This window comes from Hippocampus guttulatus, chromosome 13 (assembly GCF_054856545.1).
Source record: "Hippocampus guttulatus isolate MCC_2025c chromosome 13, RoL_Hgut_1.0, whole genome shotgun sequence".
Classification (NCBI taxonomy): domain Eukaryota; kingdom Metazoa; phylum Chordata; class Actinopteri; order Syngnathiformes; family Syngnathidae; genus Hippocampus; species Hippocampus guttulatus.
In genome coordinates this window covers 13030001-13052785 of record NC_141273.1, presented here as the reverse complement: position 1 = coordinate 13052785, position 22785 = coordinate 13030001, and the positions used below count along the sequence as shown (strand labels likewise).

The following is a 22785-nucleotide window of genomic DNA, read 5'->3' as shown; positions in this document are numbered from 1 at the left end:
TGTCACTGCGATCTCTATCTTACATTCCCACCTTCCAAAGTGAGCACAGCCTTCTCATTTTGGTCAATATTTGATGATATCTGACTTTAAATGTCATCAAAGGGGACTTGCCCCCGGAAGACTTTATTACGGCTGAAATGGCTCCTCACAGGAACAAAGGTTTGACACAAAGATCTACAGATTAACCGAAAGGTTGGCTAAGATAAAAACAGCATCGAACTGAAATAGAAGTCACATGCACGTGTCTCTGTCCCAGCTGCTTTGTTTAATATGGCTGAAGTGCCCCTGTATCATAACTTGTCGCTAATTTCAGTAGACCTTCCTGGACACCTCTGATCTTGCGTTAGCACTAGCATTGTTGCTAGCATTGAGAAAATGGCACAGTAGCTTGAAAGTACATTTTAACTCCACACCTGTAGGGGGTGCCCTGGCTCAAATATCCCTGATGATTCCTTACCAGTGCTTTAATTAAGGATTGTCCAAGTCTGAATGAACATCTTCGGTCCATCTTGGAATGAAAGTGAATACTATTTACTCTGAACCATTGTGTCAGAGCAGTTGGTCTTCCTGATGGGGACATGGGCCTGTAAAGAGAAATGAGGGCTGACAGGAAGCCAGATGTGGCCAACAAGTACAAGGTGTACCGTATTTTCACGACCATTCGACGCACCATATGGTTGGGCGCAGTCTCATTAATGGGTGCTATTTCTGTATTTTACACATAGACAAAACGCACTGTATTATTGGGCGCAATTTTAAAGTGGTAAAACATACGCCAGCTTAAACATACGGCATGCATGCGCGCACGCTAAAAACACGTTAGCTTGAAGCATACGGTAGCATGCCAAGACATACAGATACAAGCTAAAAACACGTTTTTAAAAAGGCAACAGAAAACTGAGTTCCGTTGTATTTTATTTAGCCATCGTACAATGTACTCACGTTTTTCGATCAATCATCACCCAGAAATCCATCAAAGTCCTCATCCTCTGTATCAGAATTGAACAATTGTGCAAGTACCGGTAATCCATCAAAAACGCCGTGTTCCCTCTCGTTGTCAGTCACTCTCATTGCCATGTGGCTCCACAGAAATGATGCCGGCTTTGCCAAAAACTCGAACAACAGTGCAAGCAGACACGTTCGTCCAAGCAGCCACAATCCATTCGCAAATTGTGGCGTAACTCGCCCGGCGCAGCCTCTCACTCTTTGTAAAGTTGTGTTTGCCATCGATCATTCATTGTTCCCATGCCGTTCGCAACTTTACTTTGAACGCCCGGTTGATGCCGATGTCCAGCGGTTGGAGTTATTTAGTCAAGCCTCCGGGAATAACGGCAAGCTCAGAGTTCATTTGCTTGACTTGGTTTTTCACCGCTGCTGTGAAATGGGCACGCATGCCAAAAGCATAACCGATGGCTTGAAGTTTGAACTGAGCTTCGTAGGCGTGTCTCTTTGAAGAATTTATTTTCGGGGGTTCTTAGAAACCAAAACCGAAGTTGTTTTGCAACAATGCACATAGCCACACTCTATACAGGTGTTGGTACCTGCTTGGGGCGTACCTTTAGCGTCCACTTACACGCCCACCCTTCACCCATTGGCGGACTCCTTCCCCGCATGCCTGTCACTCACGTCTGCCTTTTCTCTCTCTCGCTCTCCATATGTGTATATATACACGCCCACCCTTCACTGATTGGCCGACTTCTTTGCCGCATGCCTGTCCACAGTCACTTCCGCCTTTTCTCTATATAAACAGCGTGTCGGCTGTCAGTCAGGTTTTGGAACTCAGCGCATAGACAAGACGCTCCGCATCATAAGGCGTCCTGTCCATTTTGGAGAAAATTTTAGACTTTTAATGGCGCCTTATAGTCGTGAAAATACGGTATTAAGACTTGGAGTACAGATAATCTATTTGTCAAGCGTACACACACTTGCGAAATGACACATCTAAGAACTAACAGCCGGTGTTGTAGTATTAATACAACATTACTGTTTCCGAATTGTATTGATGTACAGCGAACCCTGCATATTCACGGTTCAGGATGAACAGATTTTTTTTTTTTTGCCTTTTATGAAGTCACCTCAGCTCTTCCCTAATTGGTTCCTTCAAACTGTCTCTTTGCTCACATTTGTCCCGCTTCAGAAATGCGCTTGATGCGAAAACCGACCAGACTCAATCACTGGCACAGCGGGGAAAAAAAAAGTATTTAGGCCAAATGCTCTTAATCCCAAACTAGATGTAAAACAAAAACCAAAATAAGTAAATGACATTTATTTGCCAGGCAGTAAACAAGGTGGCTAATCATCTCTTTTGATTTTAAGCAATTGGCTAAAGTGTATTGTCACTTGAATTTATGCGATTACCGCCGAGCTTCATCCATTAGCAAGCCAAAATCAGTATACTGTTATTTAGTGATAATACAAGTCGGCTAACCTTGGATCAGACAAAGGTGTCCCTGTTGATTTTTAAGGGATTGAACTGACTACGTTGACGACAGTGCACAGTTTTAACCAATAACAAGCTAACAGCAAAGTATAATTAGCCTGTGTTTGGAAAAGTCACCTCACGTATCTTTTTTTTTTTTCTTCATCCTGTAATAAACGTCACACAAGTCACACACTAACCTTGTATAAGAGTCTACCTTTTGAAGGCCAATGCTCGCATTTTGCCTCACAACAGCAGAGCATTATTTTATAGCGAATGCAAGTACTGTACTTTGCTTCCCTCGGAGTACGTAAAGATGTCCGTTGATGTTTGGACCATCCCAAACACCGCTTTATTCATGAACAAGCAAACAGCTGCGCAACAAAATAAATAAATAAAATGTGTGTTTTGGGATTTTTATCGTGCAGATGAACGCGTAGCCTGAAAGCATAAAGCTTACTCCCTACTCTGGCAACATCAACAATCTCAGAATTAATATTGCAAGACAAATGAATATCAGGTAAAGAGGATGGTATATTTGGATGTATCAGACGAATGAGTCCCTTTTGTGTGTGAGTGTGTGTGTGTGTTTGTGTTCATGTTTGCAGCTTTTCACCTTGTCAAAATGACCTTTTAACACGGTGCTCTTTATCAGCGGATGATGATGAGAGCAGAGGTGGCATCTGGAGCCAGCTTTTAATGTGAACTGAGGGGATTTGTGGAGGGCGGCGGAACACAAAAACATGGCTGCACTCCAGGATGAACCTGTCAAAGATAACATCGGAGGAGGTTTGTTGTTTCCAAATAACCTTTGCGAGAATTTTATTTTATTATTTTCTAAAGGCAAGAGGTGAGTGGGGAGGGGCTCACAGGCTTTGGGATGCCGCGCCGAAACTTCCCCAAGACTGACGCACAAGCGAGGTCAGATTATTCTCAAAGCTGCTGAAGCAGAAAGTTGAAGCGGTGCACTAACTGCGTGCGCTCGCTGGGGAAGATGGTGTCAGTTCAAGGCCTTTGAGTCTGCAAGACTGGAGAAATGTATCTGCAAGCGCTGGAATTATTCATATTTAGACGTGCTTACCAGTCACTATTAAATCAAAGTAAGCAAAAAAACAGAAGAAGCGGGGGAGAAAAATGGGAGCTTTTCAGCAGCGTTGCGTAGATGGACGCTCACGTCCACCCTTTTTTTTTTAATCCGCTCATTTACAATTCATGTCAAGTCACAACCACCCCCCCCCCCACTCTGCCTTTTTGCAAAAGGAGGGAGAGAAAGATTGTGAGAAGAAGAAGAAAAACGGTGCCGATGGGCTAATGCCTTTCCCCTGTTTGACCTTCACACGGTGCAGATCGTTGATAGGAGCCTCTTTGATTTCGATGGACACGTTTGAGCCGTCACGCTGCAAAGAAAGTCTGGGAAACGGACCTCCCCCAAGGCTTGAACAATCCTAATTTGGACCAGCGCAACTTCATAGCTCTCCACCTTTTATGTATGCCTCAATTGTTTCAAAGGTTAATATTTGAATTGTTTTGAGCTATTTTCACAAATACTTTTGGTCGCAAATCGTAAATCAATCAAAATTGCGAGGCTCTGCGGTCACTTTATATTGGGAAAAATAAGACTGGAAGTAAAAATAAATTTCAAACATCAGCATGGGGGTAAGGTAAATTAAAAAGGTGTTGAGCGTACGGTTAGCGTTTCGGTTCAGGTTCGTGTGTTAGGAGCTAAAGGGTCCATTTTTGATGGAAAAGCAAAGACACTGAAGCTGGATTCAGTAGCTGGTTTTGGGTTTGATGAGAGGGTCACTTTTTTGTTTTAATGGAAAACAACGATTGACATCAGATCTCAAAGTTGTGGGGGGGTTTTTTTGGATGTATTGAATTTAGGGTTAGGATAATTTATTCAATTAGTTTTTGTTGGCCGCAAAATAATGACATTGGAAGTAAAACCAGATCAAATTAATGCTGGATTAGTGATAGGAGTCTCTTTGAAATGAGATGTGCCTGCCCGCCTGCCTGCCGAATTCGAACACGAGCAGCCAAATCATCATCATGCAGGTTCGTGCTTACAATTTATAATCCTTATGCAAATGAAGTCTACTTCTCTCCCACTCTATAAAACAGAGAGCGGAACCGCCCACCAGTTTCTATTGAAAGGCCTCTGCCGGAGTGCGACTCAGACATCAACGCATCCCGGGGAGCCTTCGAAGCAGTCGACTAGTGTAGCAGATGAGGAGTGAAAGGCAGATCGATAGAGATCAGGATTTAAATGAAGACTGATTTTAATTGGCCGACTCTTATTGACGTGCGTTTCCCTCGGCTGCTTGGATCTGCTCCAGGGTCGGCGTGACCGTGCCTGCGCCAGATGAACATTTGCTGATCCTCAGCTGTTCATGTAACCAAGGGTGTCAATATCAATCCAAAGAGGCGTTGATGAGGGCCCCCCCCAATAACCGCGTTTACTGTCGCTCGTGGCTGACGGATTCTCCTCAGGCTGCAATTTTAACAGAAATATAAAACTCGTTCGCTAGGGCAACATCCCAGACCCATCTGCATTGGGTGAAAATCAGCACCAATCTACTCTCTGCTGAATATTATTTTCCTCTTTTCCCCCTACTTATATCAGTGCTCGCCACAAAAATGGCGGACGTTACAAATAAAGCTGACACGGCGATAGGTTGTCGCCAATGTAGTTTTCTGAAAGCGAGGACAGTCGCTTCATGTGCGGACAGTGTCAAAATGTGCTGATGAGATCAAGGAGCTTAACTCATTCACTCCCAAAGACGTTTTTAAATGTCTTTTCAAACTTGGTCTAGACTTGGCTGGTACTGAATGAGTTAAAGAGGTGAGCGCCCAAGTAGATATATCATCAAAAAACAAAATAAAAACATGTCAGCTCTGCTAAAGATAGCTGCTCACATCTGATGACTGCCCTGCCAGCATCCATCCAACAATCACCAGATCAACATGGAGTCTGACTGATTTGTACTTTGATTGACATGCGATCGCGATAAGGGGCTGCTAGAAGAGACCCCGATAATTGTCAGGGCATCCCATGCATGCATATTCCTCAATGCTAAAAAATTAGGAGAAAAAAACAAAAAAAACCCACATTCCTTATGAACCGATAAGAAGCCAACAAATGACAAGCATGCATTTTCGCCCCATGCGAGAACACCGAAAGCTTCTCAGCAGGGACTGAATCATTTCCTTGTGGGCACCGTCTTCAGAGACACGTTGGCTTCTTTGGGGAGTTTTAATTGGTGGCTGGCTAAAAGTAGACTTATTAGAATGACAACATTGCCTCTCTTGGTGTACCTTGACTCACCCAATTAGGACTTTTTTTTTTTTCCTTCCAGGAGAGCCCGTAAATATAAGCGAAAAACAGTTTCAGAGAGGTTGGCTGCAATCCAGTGGAATTGCTTTGATGCATTAATTGGCTGCTGTGGTCATATTATTTGGAGGGCAGATGAAGCTCTCAGTGCTTCTGGTCAAAGGATGCCAACGCGGCTTCTGCTTTGATCTTGTCCCCCCCCCACCCCCCACCATTCAAAGAACACCCCAAGTGGTTTTGTCGGAGTTTTATAAATCTATTATCCAAGCTGAACAAGAGCCACCGAGTGTACCCTCCAAATCAAAAGCGAGGAAGTTTAAAAGAATGCTCGAGCAAGAAATCCCAAACTGGGGTAGGGTTGCGCGATATTCCAAGTGCAAGGGCAGTGGGTGGTATTACGCTTCTGTATTCTTTCTCAGGGACATGCTAACCAGTCGCTCACCGTGCCGCCCCCTAATGCTGTTGTGTCCTTCATTATTAGACGTCTTATTTATTAACCGAGACGTCGGTTTAGAGAGGAAGGAGACTTTTTATTGCGTCAGGATGAAAAAAAGAAAGACTTTGTAGACGATGTGTACGGAAGGAAGGTGAGCAAAACAAGAAGTCAGCTCGATTAAGGGAATCGATCATTTTTGAAAGATTTTAAAAGGGGCAGCACGCGGCGTTCCCGACGTCTCCATTTTGAGTAGCCCTGAGCTGTGAGGCTTTTATGTTTTTGTATGACACACATGATTTATTGCTCGCACTTTCTGTTCTATCGAAACCATCGAGAGAGAGAGAGAGAGAGAGAGAGGGGAAGAAGAATGCTGTCAGGGGGGGAAAAAAAAGGAGGACGGCTCATTTCTATTAATTAACGGTGATTCATTGGCAAGGGCTATATCAACACATATCATCGGTTTCCATCAACTGTGCTCAAGAACACATGATTGTACACATTTTGTTCATCATGTGGCCATTTCGCAAAAAAACATTTTAACAAATTGATGAGACCAATCTGGAGAAACTATCCCGGCACGTTGCAGGGCTGTTAAGCATGATTATTCTTTAGATTTAAATTATTTCTCTTTCATTTTTTTTTTTTTGGAGACTTGACAAATGAATCAATACGACACAACGATAATATGACACATCGTAATAAAGAAAAAAAAGTCCCAACTGAAAATTCATGGATAATTAAAAATAAAGCTGCCAGAGGGGATGAATAAGCCTTTATTTATGATTTATACAAACACAAAATGAATAAATGCTTCAGGCACCTAAATTATAGAGATGATGGTATTTTCGTGAACAATACATGACTTTGGAGCCTCGGGTCTGCGGACCAGACATTATTAGAGGTACCAAGAACTAAGCGCAGGCTCAGAGGGGATCGAGCCTTTGGAATGACCTCACACTGAACATTCAGCAAGCCCCCTCGATGGCCATCTTTAAAACTCGTCTCAAAACTCATTTCTATTCTTTTGGCTTCTGACTCGGCATGACTCGGACTTGATTTTTAGTCGTACTGTTTTTGCGCTTTCGACTGTCTTCGTGATGAATTGATTGTTTTGTTGTTGATCGTCGTAAACAAGATATTTTCTCCACCGACAGCACTTTGTATACAGCGGTGGTTGTTTTCAAGTGCTCGATGAATGCACTTGAGTTGAGTTGATTGTTTTATATTGATGGAGTTCTTTTTGTACTTGAACCCTGTCACCTTCACCGTGTCACCTGATAACATGGCAAGCTGTCCGCTGTCATAACCGCTGTCCCTGAGAGGGTTAATTCCACTGCGTTAGTGTAGCTGAGCGATCGCTTACGCAACTTACACTCAAATTCAGGTTATGTCGCCGCGATAGGAACGGAAGTCCGCCGGCAACGAAGGACATCTTGCATAATTACATACCATTGATTACGGAGAAACGACAAACATTGCAGGCGTTGTTTACCGAAGCTACCGAGGGCGCTTTGAGTTGCCGCATCCTCCCCGGGGAACAAAAGATGATCCCCAAGAACCTTCTTCTGAATCGTGAACAAGGCAGAGAATCCAAACTTTTTCGCCTTGTCTTCGCTTCCCGCTAAATAGAATACATTTGAATGCATTAGAATCGGAGGTGTCCTTTCCTCTTCTGATCTGGACGTGTAGCTTAACTCCAAAGCCGTACAAGCGATTCAGATCGTCGCCGCGCACTTTCATGTTCAACGCCTTCAAAGCTCTCATTAGTTTCCACCGCCGCCGCCGGGGTCTCTTTCCAGCCCCGGCGTTTGCCGCTCCGCACAATGCATCCCTCGAGACGCGGAGAACGTGCGAGCGTTTTGCGGAGCCTCATTATCAGGGATTGCATCGTGCCTCGCGTTCTCGCCGCGCTGGTGCAAATGGACGGCGGCCGTTGACGAGGGTCAATTTTCCGGGAGTGGAGAGGGATGGGGGGGGGGGGGGGTGGTATTTTTTCTGTCACTTTGACAGACAGGTGTCACATTGGTTTTCAGTGCGGCTACAAACTCCTGCTGAGAATTTTCCAAAGACTGTGAGGGTCATCGGTGTAGAAAATGGAACGGTATAAAAAACCCATTTTCGTCATGCACTTTTTGGCCAATATCGCAAACTGCTACAATCCTGAACTGAAGTCAAATCCGACTTCCAGTACACATGTGGTGTCTTATTTGATTACCGAGCTGCGCATTTAATAATTGTAATCGAATAAAACGAAATGCCTGGTCCTGGGTCGCCCGCCGCAGGCATTAGCCAATTGCGACTAAAAGCATTACTTCAAGTCGATCTGAGTGATTTTGCCTTTTCAGTGTTTCCAACAGTTGCATTTTTTTTTTCTCCATTCGATCAAATTTTAAGGAGACCTCAATCAAATGTCAATCTTTAATGGCTTTCCTTGGATTCCCGTCTATCCTCAGCATCGCATTCCAAGCGACGCATCCTCGGGAATGCTTTTACACCGCGCGCCCTGCGAAAGAAGCTCATCCGTCTCTCGGCAGCACTGAAAAAAAAACAACAACAACAAATCTTTCATTTTGTTGACTTTAAATTTCACTCATGTCCATCTACTCTGTTCTGTTGGCTGATTAGGATTAGTGATGTCATGCCACTGGACCATGTCGGCCCCACTTTATCTCCAACTTCATCTTTAATTGAGCTGGGGAAAAAACAAAATAAAATGGCACGATTATTGCAGATTTGGGGGGGTGGTCTGAAATGTATCCCCACAAAGAATGAAGTAATTTTTTTTTTATTGCAACCACTCAGAAATGAAGTCAGTCAGGAATCGTGACTCGGGACTGCTCGTTCTTTCCTCCATGAATACAAATATAAGAAGTTTCACTGTGCGAAACTTTACACGCTTGGAGTTGATTTTTTTTTTTTTTTTTTTTTTTTTTTAAAGGGCGGAAGCTTTGTGGAGGACAAATGAGAAAGGACAGTCGGTCTTTGAGACAAATTGAAGAAGAACAAATGTGTGTGTTTTTTGCTGATTACACGGCCATTAATTTGGATGGCCGAGACAATCCCTGTTTGGGTTTCTGCAAGAGATGTTTACCAATTCCACTTACTCCCCAAAAAGTCTATTAAGGAAGTTTATCTTTTGCAATGAATCAAACTTAAAGTGTTTTGCAAAGCACTTTTGGCAGTTTGACCTCCAGTGTTTTGTTTTGTTTTTGTCTCTGTGACTGCAAAATGATGTCATAGGTTGAATTTTTGTAGTCATGTGGTTTCTCTCAAAGGAACGGAACTCAACCTCCACGAGAATTTTAGCAGGAAACCATGTGAAAAATTACGCTCCCAAAAAGAAAATGCAGCAGTCAAGTTAGCTTGGTTAACCCTTTCGGGGACAGCGGTTACTACAGCTTATTACTTAGCTTATCGAGTTCATCAGTTTACAGGGTGCATGAAAGGGTTAAGAAAGCCGTTTTTCGTCAACGTCTTACAGCAAAACTCACGACGTCCTCAAACTTTTAGAAAAAGATCGACACGCGACCGTGGAGCCTTTTCTGCCAGATGTGGACCAAGTTGCAACGGCTTCAAAATGCGAACTTGTTCTAATACGATCTTAGCTTGCCGAGCATTCGTAACGTGTGACTCCACCTTCTTCAATCGATTCAACTCGTACGTGTACCAAGGGTGCCTGAGATAATAAGGAAGGCCAAAGAGGCCTCATCCAACAACTGTACAAAATCATGAAAATATGTGAGCGTAACCAACTCAAGGGGTTCAAGGATTACTTATAGGGAGAACATTTTTCGAAAGAGCCACTTATTATCCTACCAACAATTATTCATAACTATTATCTGCATATGCCTGAATGGAATGGGACATTTTTTTTTGAGTATTTCAACATTCATGCCCTGTTCATATGAAAGGAACTAAACCTGATTCAATTGGCGCTGCTTCCTTGCTTCAGTAAAGATGAGCTCATTTAGTGTTGCCAACTGGAGCGATTTTGGTTGCTATATTGAGCGATTTTATTTTTATTTTTTCCTGAATGCTCTTTTGTCAGAAGAGCGATTACACATCTTTATTCCCGCTAAAACGCGGACAAAAAAATAAATAAATAAATGAGCGGAATTATGTCCACAATTTGTGTATGCCATGAAAGGAGCCCGGCGGCAGATGATCACATTGCGCTGAACATTGCCAAAAACAGATTTAAAAGGAATGATTTAGCCGCATTTTGGAAACTTTTGACCTGAGGTATGTGCTAAGTAAGTTTCAGTCAAATTGAGTCTCTTAAATACCAACTCAACGTCAAGAGTTTTTTCGTAAGTATTAGCCAAGCGAATCCGAAGCCCCAAAATTGGCGTCCCACACCTCTACTAAAAATCATGAGCTGGAACGAGTGGAAACGCTTGATTGAGTAAAAAAACCAATGTTGACAAGTGGCAGTGCCTGTTTCTACACTGATATTCTGATATCGGCTTGTTAGAACAACCGCCGACGTGACACGATGGATTATCTGCATGTATTCAGAGCACTCTGCAGATTTGCTCCCAAAAATTTGATGGAAACCCAGATTAATTGCTATCAATGTCCTTGCAGGACGTGACACCGCGAGACATCACATTATGCACGCCAGCGGCGTCACTTCAGAGAGGGAATCGTCCTTTTTACATTTCCATCGTTGGACATTGCAGGTCATTTGACGCACAAAGCGGCATCCGGCGTTGTTTGTGGCGGGCGGTTTCACGTTTCAAACATATCGGCTGGCAACAAAGCCCTTGCATAGAATGGGAAGATTGGTCAAAGGAAAGGTTTTAGGTTTAGATACTGGTCGGAACGTACGTGTATTGGTGTGTGTGTGTGTGTGTTTATTCCCAAAGTGCATATGCGATGAAGCCTTCCCACAATCTCCATGAACAACCCAGGCTAAACTTAACTCCTCCACGACAAACAAAACTTGTTTCTCAGTCACGTCATATGACTTCAACATACGCCCTCGGACCAATTACTGTACTACTTTCCTATTTCGACAGGGCTTTTTTGCCATCTTGTGGCATCTCAGGGGATTTCAAAAGAGCACCAAAAAAATAACATTAAAAAAAATGCAGTCGATTGAGTTTTTCAGCGACGAGCCATTGTTGATAAGGCCACGAGCAACTGAGGTTCAATACAAAAGCTGCAACAAAACATGTCTTTTCAAATACCACAACAAAAAATAAATAAATAAAAAAGCTCTGTAAAGACAGAATGTGTTACAACTCTTGTGTTGGATTGTATTCGATTCTCCAGGAACAAAATGGCCTGTAAGTGTCTCGCCCTCACCAAGAAGTGACTATTACGTTTTGTGTGAGCTGATGAAGAACAATAAATATTCAAGGCGCGAAAGTGTCTTCAAATGAGAAATGCTCAGTCTGGCCTCCGTGTGAGTCATTTCTTCTCCTTCTTCTTCTTGGGAGACAAACACTGAAAGCCGGCGTCCTTTTGTCTGGCAGAGGTGAAGTGAGGCAAAGGATGAAAAAGGACGGACGATTCGTCCGAGTGCTTCTTTGCCTTGTAAAATATCGCGGGCGTTGCTGGCGTTGGATGGCGCTATGGTGGGGATGGTGAGGTAAAGGGTGGGAATCGCAAGTATCGGAATTGACGTGCTTGACGAAAGGCTTCACAAAGTTAGCATTTCGGAGCTGATCATTAATCAAGTTTAAAAAAAATAACTGATCAGAAGATGGACTCATCTATCCAATCTATTGAAACAACTTGTTTATTTACTGCACAATCGACCAGGCACACAAAGAGCCAACATTTGCATAAAATTGAGGCCCATTGAAATTTTTTCCTCAAAAAAAAAAAAAAGAAAAAAATAAACACATTTTGTCAAGAATCTGGTTAAGGACACAGAAAGCCATCCCTGATTAAAATTTGCTGTTGACCAGTGTTATATAACGTTGACATAAATTCAGTGCTTAAGAGGTGCAGTGCACAGGTTTCGATTTTATTGTTTCATGAAACATTATTGTCGATTTGTGATTTAACGACTGACGTTAGCGTTGTGCCACTAAACGCTTCAAAGACTGCAAGTCAAAGTCTTGTGAGTTGACACCTCTGATTGAAATCGATAAACTGCCTTTCATTTGAATATATTTATTTGCCTTTTTTTTTAAACATAAACTGAATTTGTAACACCAAAAATGGATGTATAATAAATCCGATGTTGTTCATTGTAATACGGATTCATGTATTGCCTGTTTATTTGAAGAAAATACATGGAAAAAAGACTTTGATAAAAAAAAAATAATAATAATTGCATATTAAATCGCAATTGCAAAAAAAAAAAAAAAAAAATCACAATTCGATTAATTTTCAAACTTGTTCAGCCCTAATTAGTGCTGTGCACATCACATCACACACTAGTCCTCCAAACATACCAGAGGAGACCGGCGCCCCTCATCCTGGCCTCTGTCACAATCACTTCTTGTCGCCAGGCTATATGTGTGTGTGTGTGTGAGACTCCCTCGAGTGCGTTGCCGGGCAACCGCAGCTGCATTAATACATGGGGGGGAGGTGGGGGGAGATGAGGGAGACAGAGAAAGCGAAGGAGAGGCAGTCTAAGGTGGGGGGGGGTGCCTCTTGTCTGAAAGCAGCGCGCGGTGACGGGTGCACTTCGTAGCACTCCTGACAAAAGGTGCTTCAAAGTTTCATTCAAAAAGTCTTCGGCAGGGCAGAGAAGACGCCGAAACTGAAATATTTCATTTGAGGTTCTTTTTTTTTTTTTTTGTTTTGCAGAAGGTGTCAGTTCTGGAGGAAAGGAGGTGTTCACAGGCGATCCATCCCCACTTCCACTCTCTCTCGCCGCCGCCCACGTCAGCCCGTCGTCCGTTTGTCAACTCGACATCTTCCTTCCACTCAGACAAAGAAGACGGCCGAGTATTTGCGCTTTCAAGCCGGAGGAGGCAAGTTGAGGGAGGAACAGTCAAGTGGAGCGCTCGGACGATCTGTGAGCAACCCCCCACCCACCACCACCCCTCACCTACGCTGAAGGATGAAAGGGGTTTGCCGTCACTTTAGTTGTCGTTGCACTCCTGGGAAGTGTCCACCTCCAGCATGTCCGTGTTTTTCCTGATACTTTGCAAGGTAGGTCTGCCTACTTAATAGTCAGTGGGGGTGAATTCATGTATGACGTGAGGTTATGTATACTCCATAAAAGAAACATAGAGAGGATGCGTCGGGCTCGCTTGTTTTTGTGTGAATCATTCATGGAGGTGGCCAAAAAGAAAAAAAAAAAGAGGCGTGCTCTTAACAGGTTAAAATGGCTCTTTTTGGAATGCCCGCCATGACTTAAATTAACGTCCGACCCTCGGCAACGCGCTCGCTTCTTTTGAGCGCATTTATTGGCCCGTGCAATTTTGATGCGGGCTTGACCCCTAGAAGCCTTTTTTTCTCCAAAAAAAGGCTTCACGCGGGTCGCATCCTTTCCGCGCATCACTGCACACTTTTGATACATCATGGACTATTCTGATTGCAGGCAGCTTCAAGCGTTTCACTCTTCATGCAAAAGCGACCAAAACTTTTTTCTTTTTCCCCCATGGTCCAAATTGAGTTGTTTTTTTTGTTTTTGTTTTTTAAACTTTGGAAATACAGAGACAGACCTGCTACATTTTGTTTTCACATAGACAAGCAACCAGTTGAGAGATCTCCACGCAGGAAATCCGTGGCCAATATTTGAACCCAGAACCTTAGATGTGCTAACCACGCATCCACTGTGCTGCCCAGATTAAATTGAAGACAGCGGCTGCCGTGGATAATGAAAACCTCTCTGTCTGCATTTCCATTGCCATGAACTACTCAACACACAACAACTTTGCATTGTGCCAAAAGAAGGTCATTCATTTTTGGTGATTCATCAAATCGGTTCATAACTAGGGGTGAATGAGTACTGATACAAGTACTTGTGGAGGCTGCCGATACCAGCGACCGATACTTCAGGCAAAAAAAAAAAAAAAATCTAACATCAAGTAAATGGAGAGTCTTACCACATGCCGTGAGTTCCCAGCGTAGTTTTAAAGATGAGCTTGAGTGAGCGTTTCAGTAGACGCTGGCACATGATCGCTCCACAGTCGATGTGTATGTCCATGTGATGCTTCTTCATGTTGCTGACTTTGTTGTTTCATCCAGTCTGACTCATTGAACTCAGCATTCCGGTTTTTGGAATGTGGGATGAAGCCAGAGTACCCCAAGCAAACTCCACACTGGATGGCCCGAGCTGAGATCTAAACCTCAAAACTTGAAGACGCACTACCCACCAGCGTATGATTTGAAAATAATAATTATAATAAATATGCAATGGAATAAATGAACCACCTCAGTAATGACAACATTCCGAAGAATGTTATGATCAAAATTTTAGATTGTTAAGCCTTGGTGGAGGTCAAATTTGATTGTGCCCAGTTATTGCTATTAGCATACAGCAGGGCTCACCAATGTGGTGCCGGTGGGGACCAAGTACCCACCCCCAACCCCAAAAGGACCACATGAGTAGCCCAAGAGCCTGCTCTAAAAATAGCTCACCGGTGATGGAAAATTGCGATTTCCACAGAATCTTGTAGAAGTCATTATTCAAAAATGTGAACATTGGCATAGATTAAGAACCGTTGCTTATTGAGATTCATGTTTCCTAATGATTGTGAGGACACACATCATTTGATTAAAATTTGCTGTCGACCAGTGTTTTTAAAGCTAATTTGAGCAAATTGGTAATATCGGAAGTGTGTATCAAACTCCAGGTAGCCCCTTCGCAATCGTCAGTATCCAAGTTTGGTGACGTTTAGTAATGCCGTGCGTATTAATGGTTCACGAACCACAAATTTATCCCTTAGCATTTTTCCGTGGAACCCTTGGCCAGATATTTGTTGGAAAAACTCACCTATGTGCTGTTTTATCAAACACTCTCTGCGCCATGCCAACAAGATGCGGCCATCTTTATAGAAACTGGAGTTAAGATGTTCAATTGAAGTGATCCATCTTGACTGAGAAACAATCTTTGCATGTTGCGGAGGAGCTAAGTTAAGCCCGGGTTGTTAGTGGAAGTGTTCACATGTGCATGATATCCACACCGAGCGATTTTTTTTTTTTTCCAAAATCAAATCATCTATCATCTAATTGTAATCTTGTCAAATGAGTTCAACTGTTTTGGGGTCGGAATTTGGGAGAAATTTACAGTTTCAACAAAGACTTTCAGAGACTGAAAAAAACCCCCTCTTGATTCTGGTTGACAGTACGAGACACTTTCGAATCTTCAAGTGCGTCGGGGTGGGCGTGCACCTGCATGCGCATTCCGCGACGCCGAGAGCGAGCGTGCCTTGTCGGAGTGCGTTAGCATCTGCCCCCGCCCCCTTTGTTTGACATGCGGGCGATTATTCACGCGGCAAACGGTTTCACTCTCCACTGATCTGCGGATGTTAGCTTCTATTAGGCGCAAGCCAGCGGGAGTGTTGGGATTTGTTGTCTGAGGTCTGGCATCACTTTTTCTGTCTGCTCTTTTTTTTTTTTTTTAATCTTGTTGTGTTTTTGTTTGAAACGCCTGCGGGCTTGTTGCTGCACAGGTGCGAGCCCGGTCTCGGAAGGATAATAACTCAGGGAAAAAGAAAGCGGTTGGACTGCTGAGCGGCCTTGACAACGACGGTTCGGATTAATCAGGCATGAGAATGTTCAAATGAGCTGATGAGTGACAAGAGCAATCAATAGCGAGAGAATAACGGAATCCTCGGTACTTCTTCCGGCTAGGCCAAAGTCAAATAAGTAATCAGTCGGAGCGATCGCCGGAGGAAGAAAACGATCTTCCCTCCGCCTAGGGCACAGACGTCAAACTCAAGGCCCGGGGGCCAGATCTGGTCCGCCACATCTTAGTGCGGTGCCAACTGACTACTTTGAAGTCAGTTGAAAAGCTTCATTCGGACAAAAGTAGTGCTTTAGCTGCCATTTTGTGGCAAGCCTATTTTTGGTCCACTATAAGCCTACAAGCTTTTGCTGTCGCTGTGTGCAACCCACTGACCTGCAAAGAGAAAACACGTTTCTCCGGAGACTTTTCGGATGCCGACTTGCACAAGCTGCTGCGCCTCTGGGATATACCAAAAAATAAAAAATAAAAAAAAGCACACAAGCGATACTTTTTGTACACTGCTCTGCAGGCCACATTTAAAAAAAATTGCAACTATTTGAAAATCTGTTGTCAGCCATCATTTTTAATGGCTGCAATCAGTGCCGAGTGGAAAACCGTCTCGAGCAGAAATCCCGTGTAAAGGGCACACCTCTACGACAGACAACGAATGTTTCATAACGGTGAATGCCACACTCTTTTTTTTTTTTTTTGTGCGCTTTGAATGGAGCAGATGGCTGATATTCTATTAAAGAAAAACACCTCCACGTAATTTATTTTTGATGGGAAAATATTTCTTGCCGCCATGAATAAAACATGGCGGCACGGAGACAGTAACATGCGAGAGGCAAGATGACGATGAAGTTATTTACTACTTGCAAATTGGGGGGGCTTTTGGCGGCGTGTGTGTCCAGGTTATTTATTTCTGCTCGACAACAACAAAAAGAAAAATGACTTATTTCGGCCATTGAAAAGCCCCAATGTTGTGTTCTTTTATTTGTTTCGTCACATCCCGCCTTGATTACCATAACGCACTTGACTTCGGAGTCAGCCAATCCTCCATTCAGCGTCTCCAGTTGGTCCAGAATGCTGCTGCTCGCCTCTTGACGGGTACTCGTAAGAGGGAGCACATCACTCCTCCTCTGGCATCCCTTCACTTGCGCCCGATACATTTTACAGTTCTTTTTAAGATCCTTTTATTTGTTTTCAAATCTTGAAATGGCATCGCCCTACCTTAGCTCTTAGTTGTTGTCGTCTTGACAGAATGTGTCGATTCAAAACTTGAACCGCGAGGCAAACCACACCATGTTAAACGTTCCGTGTTCACTGCAGACCGGTGTGAGACGCAAACTCCTGATGCTTCCGGGGAAAATGATCAACTCCGTCTACAGTGATGAGGAAAGGGGAAGTCAAGACAAAGAAAGCAAGGAGGAGACCATCTTGGCCATGTTGGGCATCATCGGGACCGTTCTTAATTTGCTGGTCATCATCTTTGTCTACATCTACACTACGCTGTAGAGCCCTTCGAACATCAACAGCAGCCATGGCCGCCCAGGCGGAGACGACCGGTCGGCGGATTAATGTCAGGAAGGGGATCAACGTGGGATCCCAGACTGGATGTAGGGACTGGAATATTGGGTTGAACGTATGGAACGGACGAGGCCAAAGTGACTTTAAAAGGCTTTAAAGTGCAGCTTCCCCTCCTCGGATGGATCACAAAGGATCGCCATGACTTCTGGGAAAAAAACTAAACAAAACATTTTATACCACGATATATTCTTATCTTCAATATGTGTTTCAGACTTTGTTGTGCGGAATGAACAATGCGAAAGAAACACGGACTTTTGCCTCGAGGAGTTGCTCAAGAAAACACAAAAGTTGCGTCATTTTGAAGAGACTTGTGGAAAGAGAGATTGAATTTCAATTTATTTGGAGTTTCCTTAAATTGTTTTTCAGGAAAAACTTAACTGTGGTTGCTGTGTGTGTGTGTGTGTGTGTGTGTGTGTGTGTGTGTGTTTCCTTGGTAAAATTAAGCAATGCATGAGTCTGACATTTCATTGCACCGGTCAATAACAAATGTAGTGGCTTTTTTTTGTAACTTTTTTTACTTTGACGGGCTGAATGAAAATATCACGTTAGTTTTGCTCAATCAGGTCAATTTTATGAACTTTGGCCACATTTTTTTGTTTACAGTAATTTTGTTTTGGTTTTTTTTTGTTTGTTTTTTACAATTTTTAAGTTACTTATTTAAGTTACTATACTTTTATATATTTTTCCTTGATATTCTATATTTATTGACAGGAACCTTTACCTGTGTCTTTGGTTTATAATATTTGATCAATAAACAGAATGTTTTTTTCTTGGATGAGAAATAACAAAAAAAAAAAAAAATCAACCAACGATGTTCGAAAAATGTACCGATAATCAATTTCGTACAAGAAAATCAGATTCATTTATGGGTTGTTGTTGTTTTTTTTCAAAAAAATCAACTGAGCATTAAATCCTGGTCTGAACGAGAGAAACATTTGTCATTTTCAGATTCACGGATGTAAAACCCGTTGGAAAAAAAACAGACAACTTTTATAACCCGATTATCAAGTCTGTAAAATTACTTTTGCTTTCGACGTATTGCTTTCGGATTTGCTTTCAAAGAGCTGGCTGGTGAAATCTATACGTCTGATATAATTTCCAGCGAAGCGTTGACTTCTCAGTTTATGACCGTCCAGTGAAATGCTTGAACCTGTATACACTATAGGCATACTCTGTACACTTTTGATGCTCCACTATTGGGGATATTTTTATAAATATGCTCATTTCTTACCATGTAAAATCCAAGCGGTATATACTGGACATGACCCGAGGCAAAATTCCCAAATATTCTTTTGACGAGTGTTGAGGTTTCCTTACAAAGGGTAATATAGAATTTTTCCAGAACTTTTTAACGTTCCTAACTGTCGTACGAGAACTTCACTGTACTACACTGTACTTGTGAGTCTAATAACAAATCCAAATCTTGCTCGGATTGTCAGTATAAGAAGATGTGAAAGAATTAAGTTCAATGTTTGAGTTTTTTTTTTTTTAATTTTGAAAACTGTCCAAAAAAAAATTGCCTTGACAGTCATGATGAGAAATGTAGTCAAAACGAATACAGAAGGAAAGATATGGTCAAAATTCTACGTACTACGTAAACATCACCCGATAAGCCACTGAGACAAAGTCTCGTGATATTTTCCGACATCGTGCATAATTACATTTTGAATGTCAAGGCAGATTTTTCCAGAAAATATGCGTTTGAATTCCTAATTGTATTGACATTGGGGGGGGGGGGGGGGGGCATTTTGATGTCCTGCTGCATTTTACAGGCGTACCTAATGTTTTGTCCAGGAAAACTAGCGGCTTGCGTATAGCTCTAGTTGGTCATCGAGACGACATCATAAAAACCTCATGACTTCAAAAAGTGCCTGACATCTCTTTTGTGTCTCACTATCACCTTCAGTCAGGAGGAGGCAAAATTTGACCAAACGGGGACGTGCTTACGGGAAAAGCAGCATCCTCATTCGACCACTGCGCGACTGCACTCCTCTCATGTGGATCAATAAAGGATTTCTGTTGAAAAAGGGAAGGCCCTATTAAGCACATGGACACATCCAAAATTCTGAATGTATTCCGAATGATCGCCGGTATTGATTTTACTCTGCTGTTTAAGTGTACAGTCTGATATGGAATTTGACTTGTGACTTGCAAATGTGAGGTGGTTGTTTTTTTTTTTTTCATACTGCACTCTTTTTGTAAAACAAAACATCCAAGGAATAAAGTGATGTTAGTGTACAAGGATGGCAATGACTGGTCATTTTGTTCTGATTCTGATTATTCAGCAAACCTTGCTGACATAAATTACGTGTGAATGTCACACTATGGAATGATAAAAATAACATGATTTATTTAAGGCTGAGAAGGGTTTTTTTTTTGTTTGTTTCAAAGTTTAACTAGGTAGATGTAAAAATTTGGGGGCTGAATTGATGAATCAAAAACATATAATTACCGGTAGATTGCAAAAAAGTTGAAGCAAAGTCTGCCTGAAAACTGCACAGACTCATCGTTTTTTTTTTTTGTCAGTAACCCGTGTGTTCAGTTACCTTGAAAAATTTCCTTAGTTACTTTACTGTTTACTTTCTTGAGAAAGTAACCAAGTTAGAGATACATTCAGCAGATACCGACAACTTCTGCACACTTAATTGGAAGTTACATTCAATACATTTTTTATTTAATAAAAATAAAACAGAGAGAGAGAGAGAATTTTACTAAATTCAAGCTACAGCGTGTAGAATTTTGTGCCATCCAGTGGTCATCTGATACAACATAACAAACTAAACTGGAATTACATGCATTTTAAAGCACGCACACTACGGTGCCTCAGAAAGACCGTACTTCGTAAGGCTGCAAAACCTGTCTTTATCAACGGTGCGAGGAAAATGCAATCCCAAACGACTCTTAGAATATTCCTCAATTGACGGAGTAAGTGCAATACTGTTTCAACATTTTGTTGTCATGATGGTGATAAACTACGTTTGCTTAGTGTGTCTCGTTCGGTGAGCCGTAGCACAAAATGGCGTCAAAAGATGGCAGCCTCCTGTTTGAGTGTAATTCTTTATTATGCTTCGAGTGGTTTAACCCCAAACGTCAGGGAACTACTTTTATTAAGATATCTGGCAACTGCAAAAAAAAAAAAAAGGCATATGATAGTTTTTACATTGGACTACAAACTGTTTAAAATGTTACATAAACGTACTGAAACACAAACCAATTCTCATGGAAGAAATGTACCCTCCCCACCCACCCCTATTGTATTTGTACTCCTTCTTTTAAGGTCACATACTGTTTAAGTCAGAATCATTCCCTGATTCTCTCCGGTAACACCTGAATTAATCCCTTTTGGTGGAGGAATTTTAAATCCTTTTTTTTAAGCAGTGCAAATTAGCATCGAAAGGGTATTTCAGGCAGCCCAGCTGCTTCAATTCACGCCTGCCCTTCAGCTGGCTTTAAACTCTGTTTCACCTGGACCCAGCAGGAACACACTTCTCACAAAATCTCTGAGATTTACAACCTGCAGAATCCTAATGTGGATCAGCAACTACAAAGTATTTGTACAGCATCATAGATGCTCACATTCCTTTCGTGGCTCAATTGTGTCTTTTTGATGTTTAACCCTGACTGTACTCTTTGGATCCATTTTGAGTCATTTTGAAATTTGACAGCAGTTAAAAAGTATCAATACGGTTACATTTAAAGACACAAAATACGCTTTTTTTTCTTTTGATTGAGGGTGGGGGCTTCGAACGGATTAGGGCATTTACATGGAAAACGTGTCTCTACTTACAAAATTTTCTACTTCAGAAATGTCAGAAATTACTTCAGAACCAATTAATTTCGTAAGTAGAGGTACCCCTGTAAATTCATCCGTCAGTCACCAGGATGCCGTTTCATGAATAGACCGTTTAATTAAATGCTTTCACATTTTAATTAAATACCGGTACACATTTAATTATCTCTTTAACTGGCTCAAACAACCCTCAGGCTAACCGACATGTCAACGTTAGTCAACGACCGCAGTTGTTAACAGAAAACTAATATTATGAAACGTTTACCGCGCGGCAGTAAGGCACTGACGCCGACGGTGGAGCCTGGCCACGCAAGGGGAGCCTGATCCCACTCTGCCGAGGTGACAAACGTGTTATAAGTCTGCCCGCCATCCATGTTTCAAAATAAGGCGTTGACGTGATCAAAATGAAGCCGCCAGGAAAGATAGCCTGATATAATGCATGGAGGTGAAGTTTGCTTTCCGTGTTGGTTGTGAAGGTAATTGTTACTCGGTTTTCTCAGTTGTTTAATCAAGTAAATCTTTGCTCACAAGCTGAAGAAAAGCTGAGCGAGCGATGAACCCATCCGCCGTTCGGGCCACAAGAAAATCAATGAGAGGTTCGAACAACTAGCGGTGTCAAGCACTCTCGTTTGTTATTCAAGCCGAGTTCCAGCTGCGACGGCAAAAAACACACTGAAATTGAATGTGAAACGGAAAAGGAAACATTCTTCCCAGTGGCGCGCGCAGATTTGAAGCCTTTAATTTAAAATAATAATAATAATTAAAAAAAATGAACAAAAAACAGAACAATCCGATTAGCATTTCCTAACAAGCGCAGTCCTTCAAGCGTGATCACGCTGTATGTGGAAATAATTGGACTTGAGTACAAAAAAAAAAGGGTCAAACGTGTCATCTGTTTCCGTCGTTGCTGTAAATAAATCTGAGCGTTTGAGCATTGTGCTTCCAGTAGCGGATCTTGTGAAAAGCACCTTTCCTCCCCCCTCGATGTGACCTGAAGGTAACAAGCGCGCATAAAGCATGCATCGAAAAATGTGATGCAATTTTATCATTGCGCGATTGCACAAAAGGCTGAGAGGGGCGATGAGCTTGGATCTGGAGCGTTCCATCTGATGTCCACATGCACTTCTCAGATGGATTAGATCATCTTTTTTTTCATTCCTGAGATCTGAACGTACCAGCCTGTTTCATGTAACGTGCTTTTCAGCTATACCTGCAAGCCACTGCCTTGAACCAAACTGGCTCCCGAATAGTTATGGACATCATATACATTTTTTTTTGGTAATATCTTAAGATGCTTCAGACTGACTCTTTCTTTTTTTCTTTCTTTCTTTCTTTCTTTCCATCTTTCTTTCTTTCTTTCTTCCTTTCGATCAAGGCCTTGTTTTTTGATTCATAGGCGTCAAGCCTTTTAAGATTTTTGCCTTTGTCCCAGCAGTCAATTTTCTTCCATTTTAACCCATCCCAAAATGGCAGTTTTCTTCATCTTTCAGGCAGGAAAGTTTGATTTTTCGACCGTTGGTTACCAAACCAAACATTTTACAAGATTTGGCGACTATTTTGGCCGGGAGGTCCAAGAGGCCTT

The 22785-nt window shown here is 42.3% G+C and overlaps 1 protein-coding gene across 2 annotated transcripts; it reads left to right on the top strand.

Moving 5' to 3' along the window:
- Nucleotides 1–12797: 12797 nt before the first annotated feature.
- On the top strand, nt 12798–19142 carry tunar (TCL1 upstream neural differentiation-associated RNA). Of its 2 annotated transcripts, XM_086127979.1 has the most exons (3): nt 12798–12853; nt 12955–13302; nt 17156–19142. In XM_086127979.1, exons 2-3 carry the CDS (start codon nt 13273–13275, stop codon nt 17339–17341), a joined length of 216 nt encoding a protein of 71 aa, XP_085984105.1. In that variant the 5' UTR covers nt 12798–12853; nt 12955–13272; the 3' UTR covers nt 17342–19142. The 2 variants fall into 2 exon arrangements, with proteins under 2 accessions (XP_085984105.1, XP_085984106.1); XM_086127980.1 differs by lacking the exon at nt 12798–12853 and having other exon boundaries at nt 12896–13302.
- Nucleotides 19143–22785: the final 3643 nt, after the last annotated feature.

Excerpts from the sequence above, each read along its gene's own strand:
- tunar (XM_086127979.1), top strand. The coding sequence starts at position 13,273 with ATGTCCGTGTTTTTCCTGATACTTTGCAAG. Across the intron at positions 13,303-17,155 it reads TTTTCCTGATACTTTGCAAG|ACCGGTGTGAGACGCAAACT; the intron begins GTAGGTCTGCCT and ends TGTTCACTGCAG.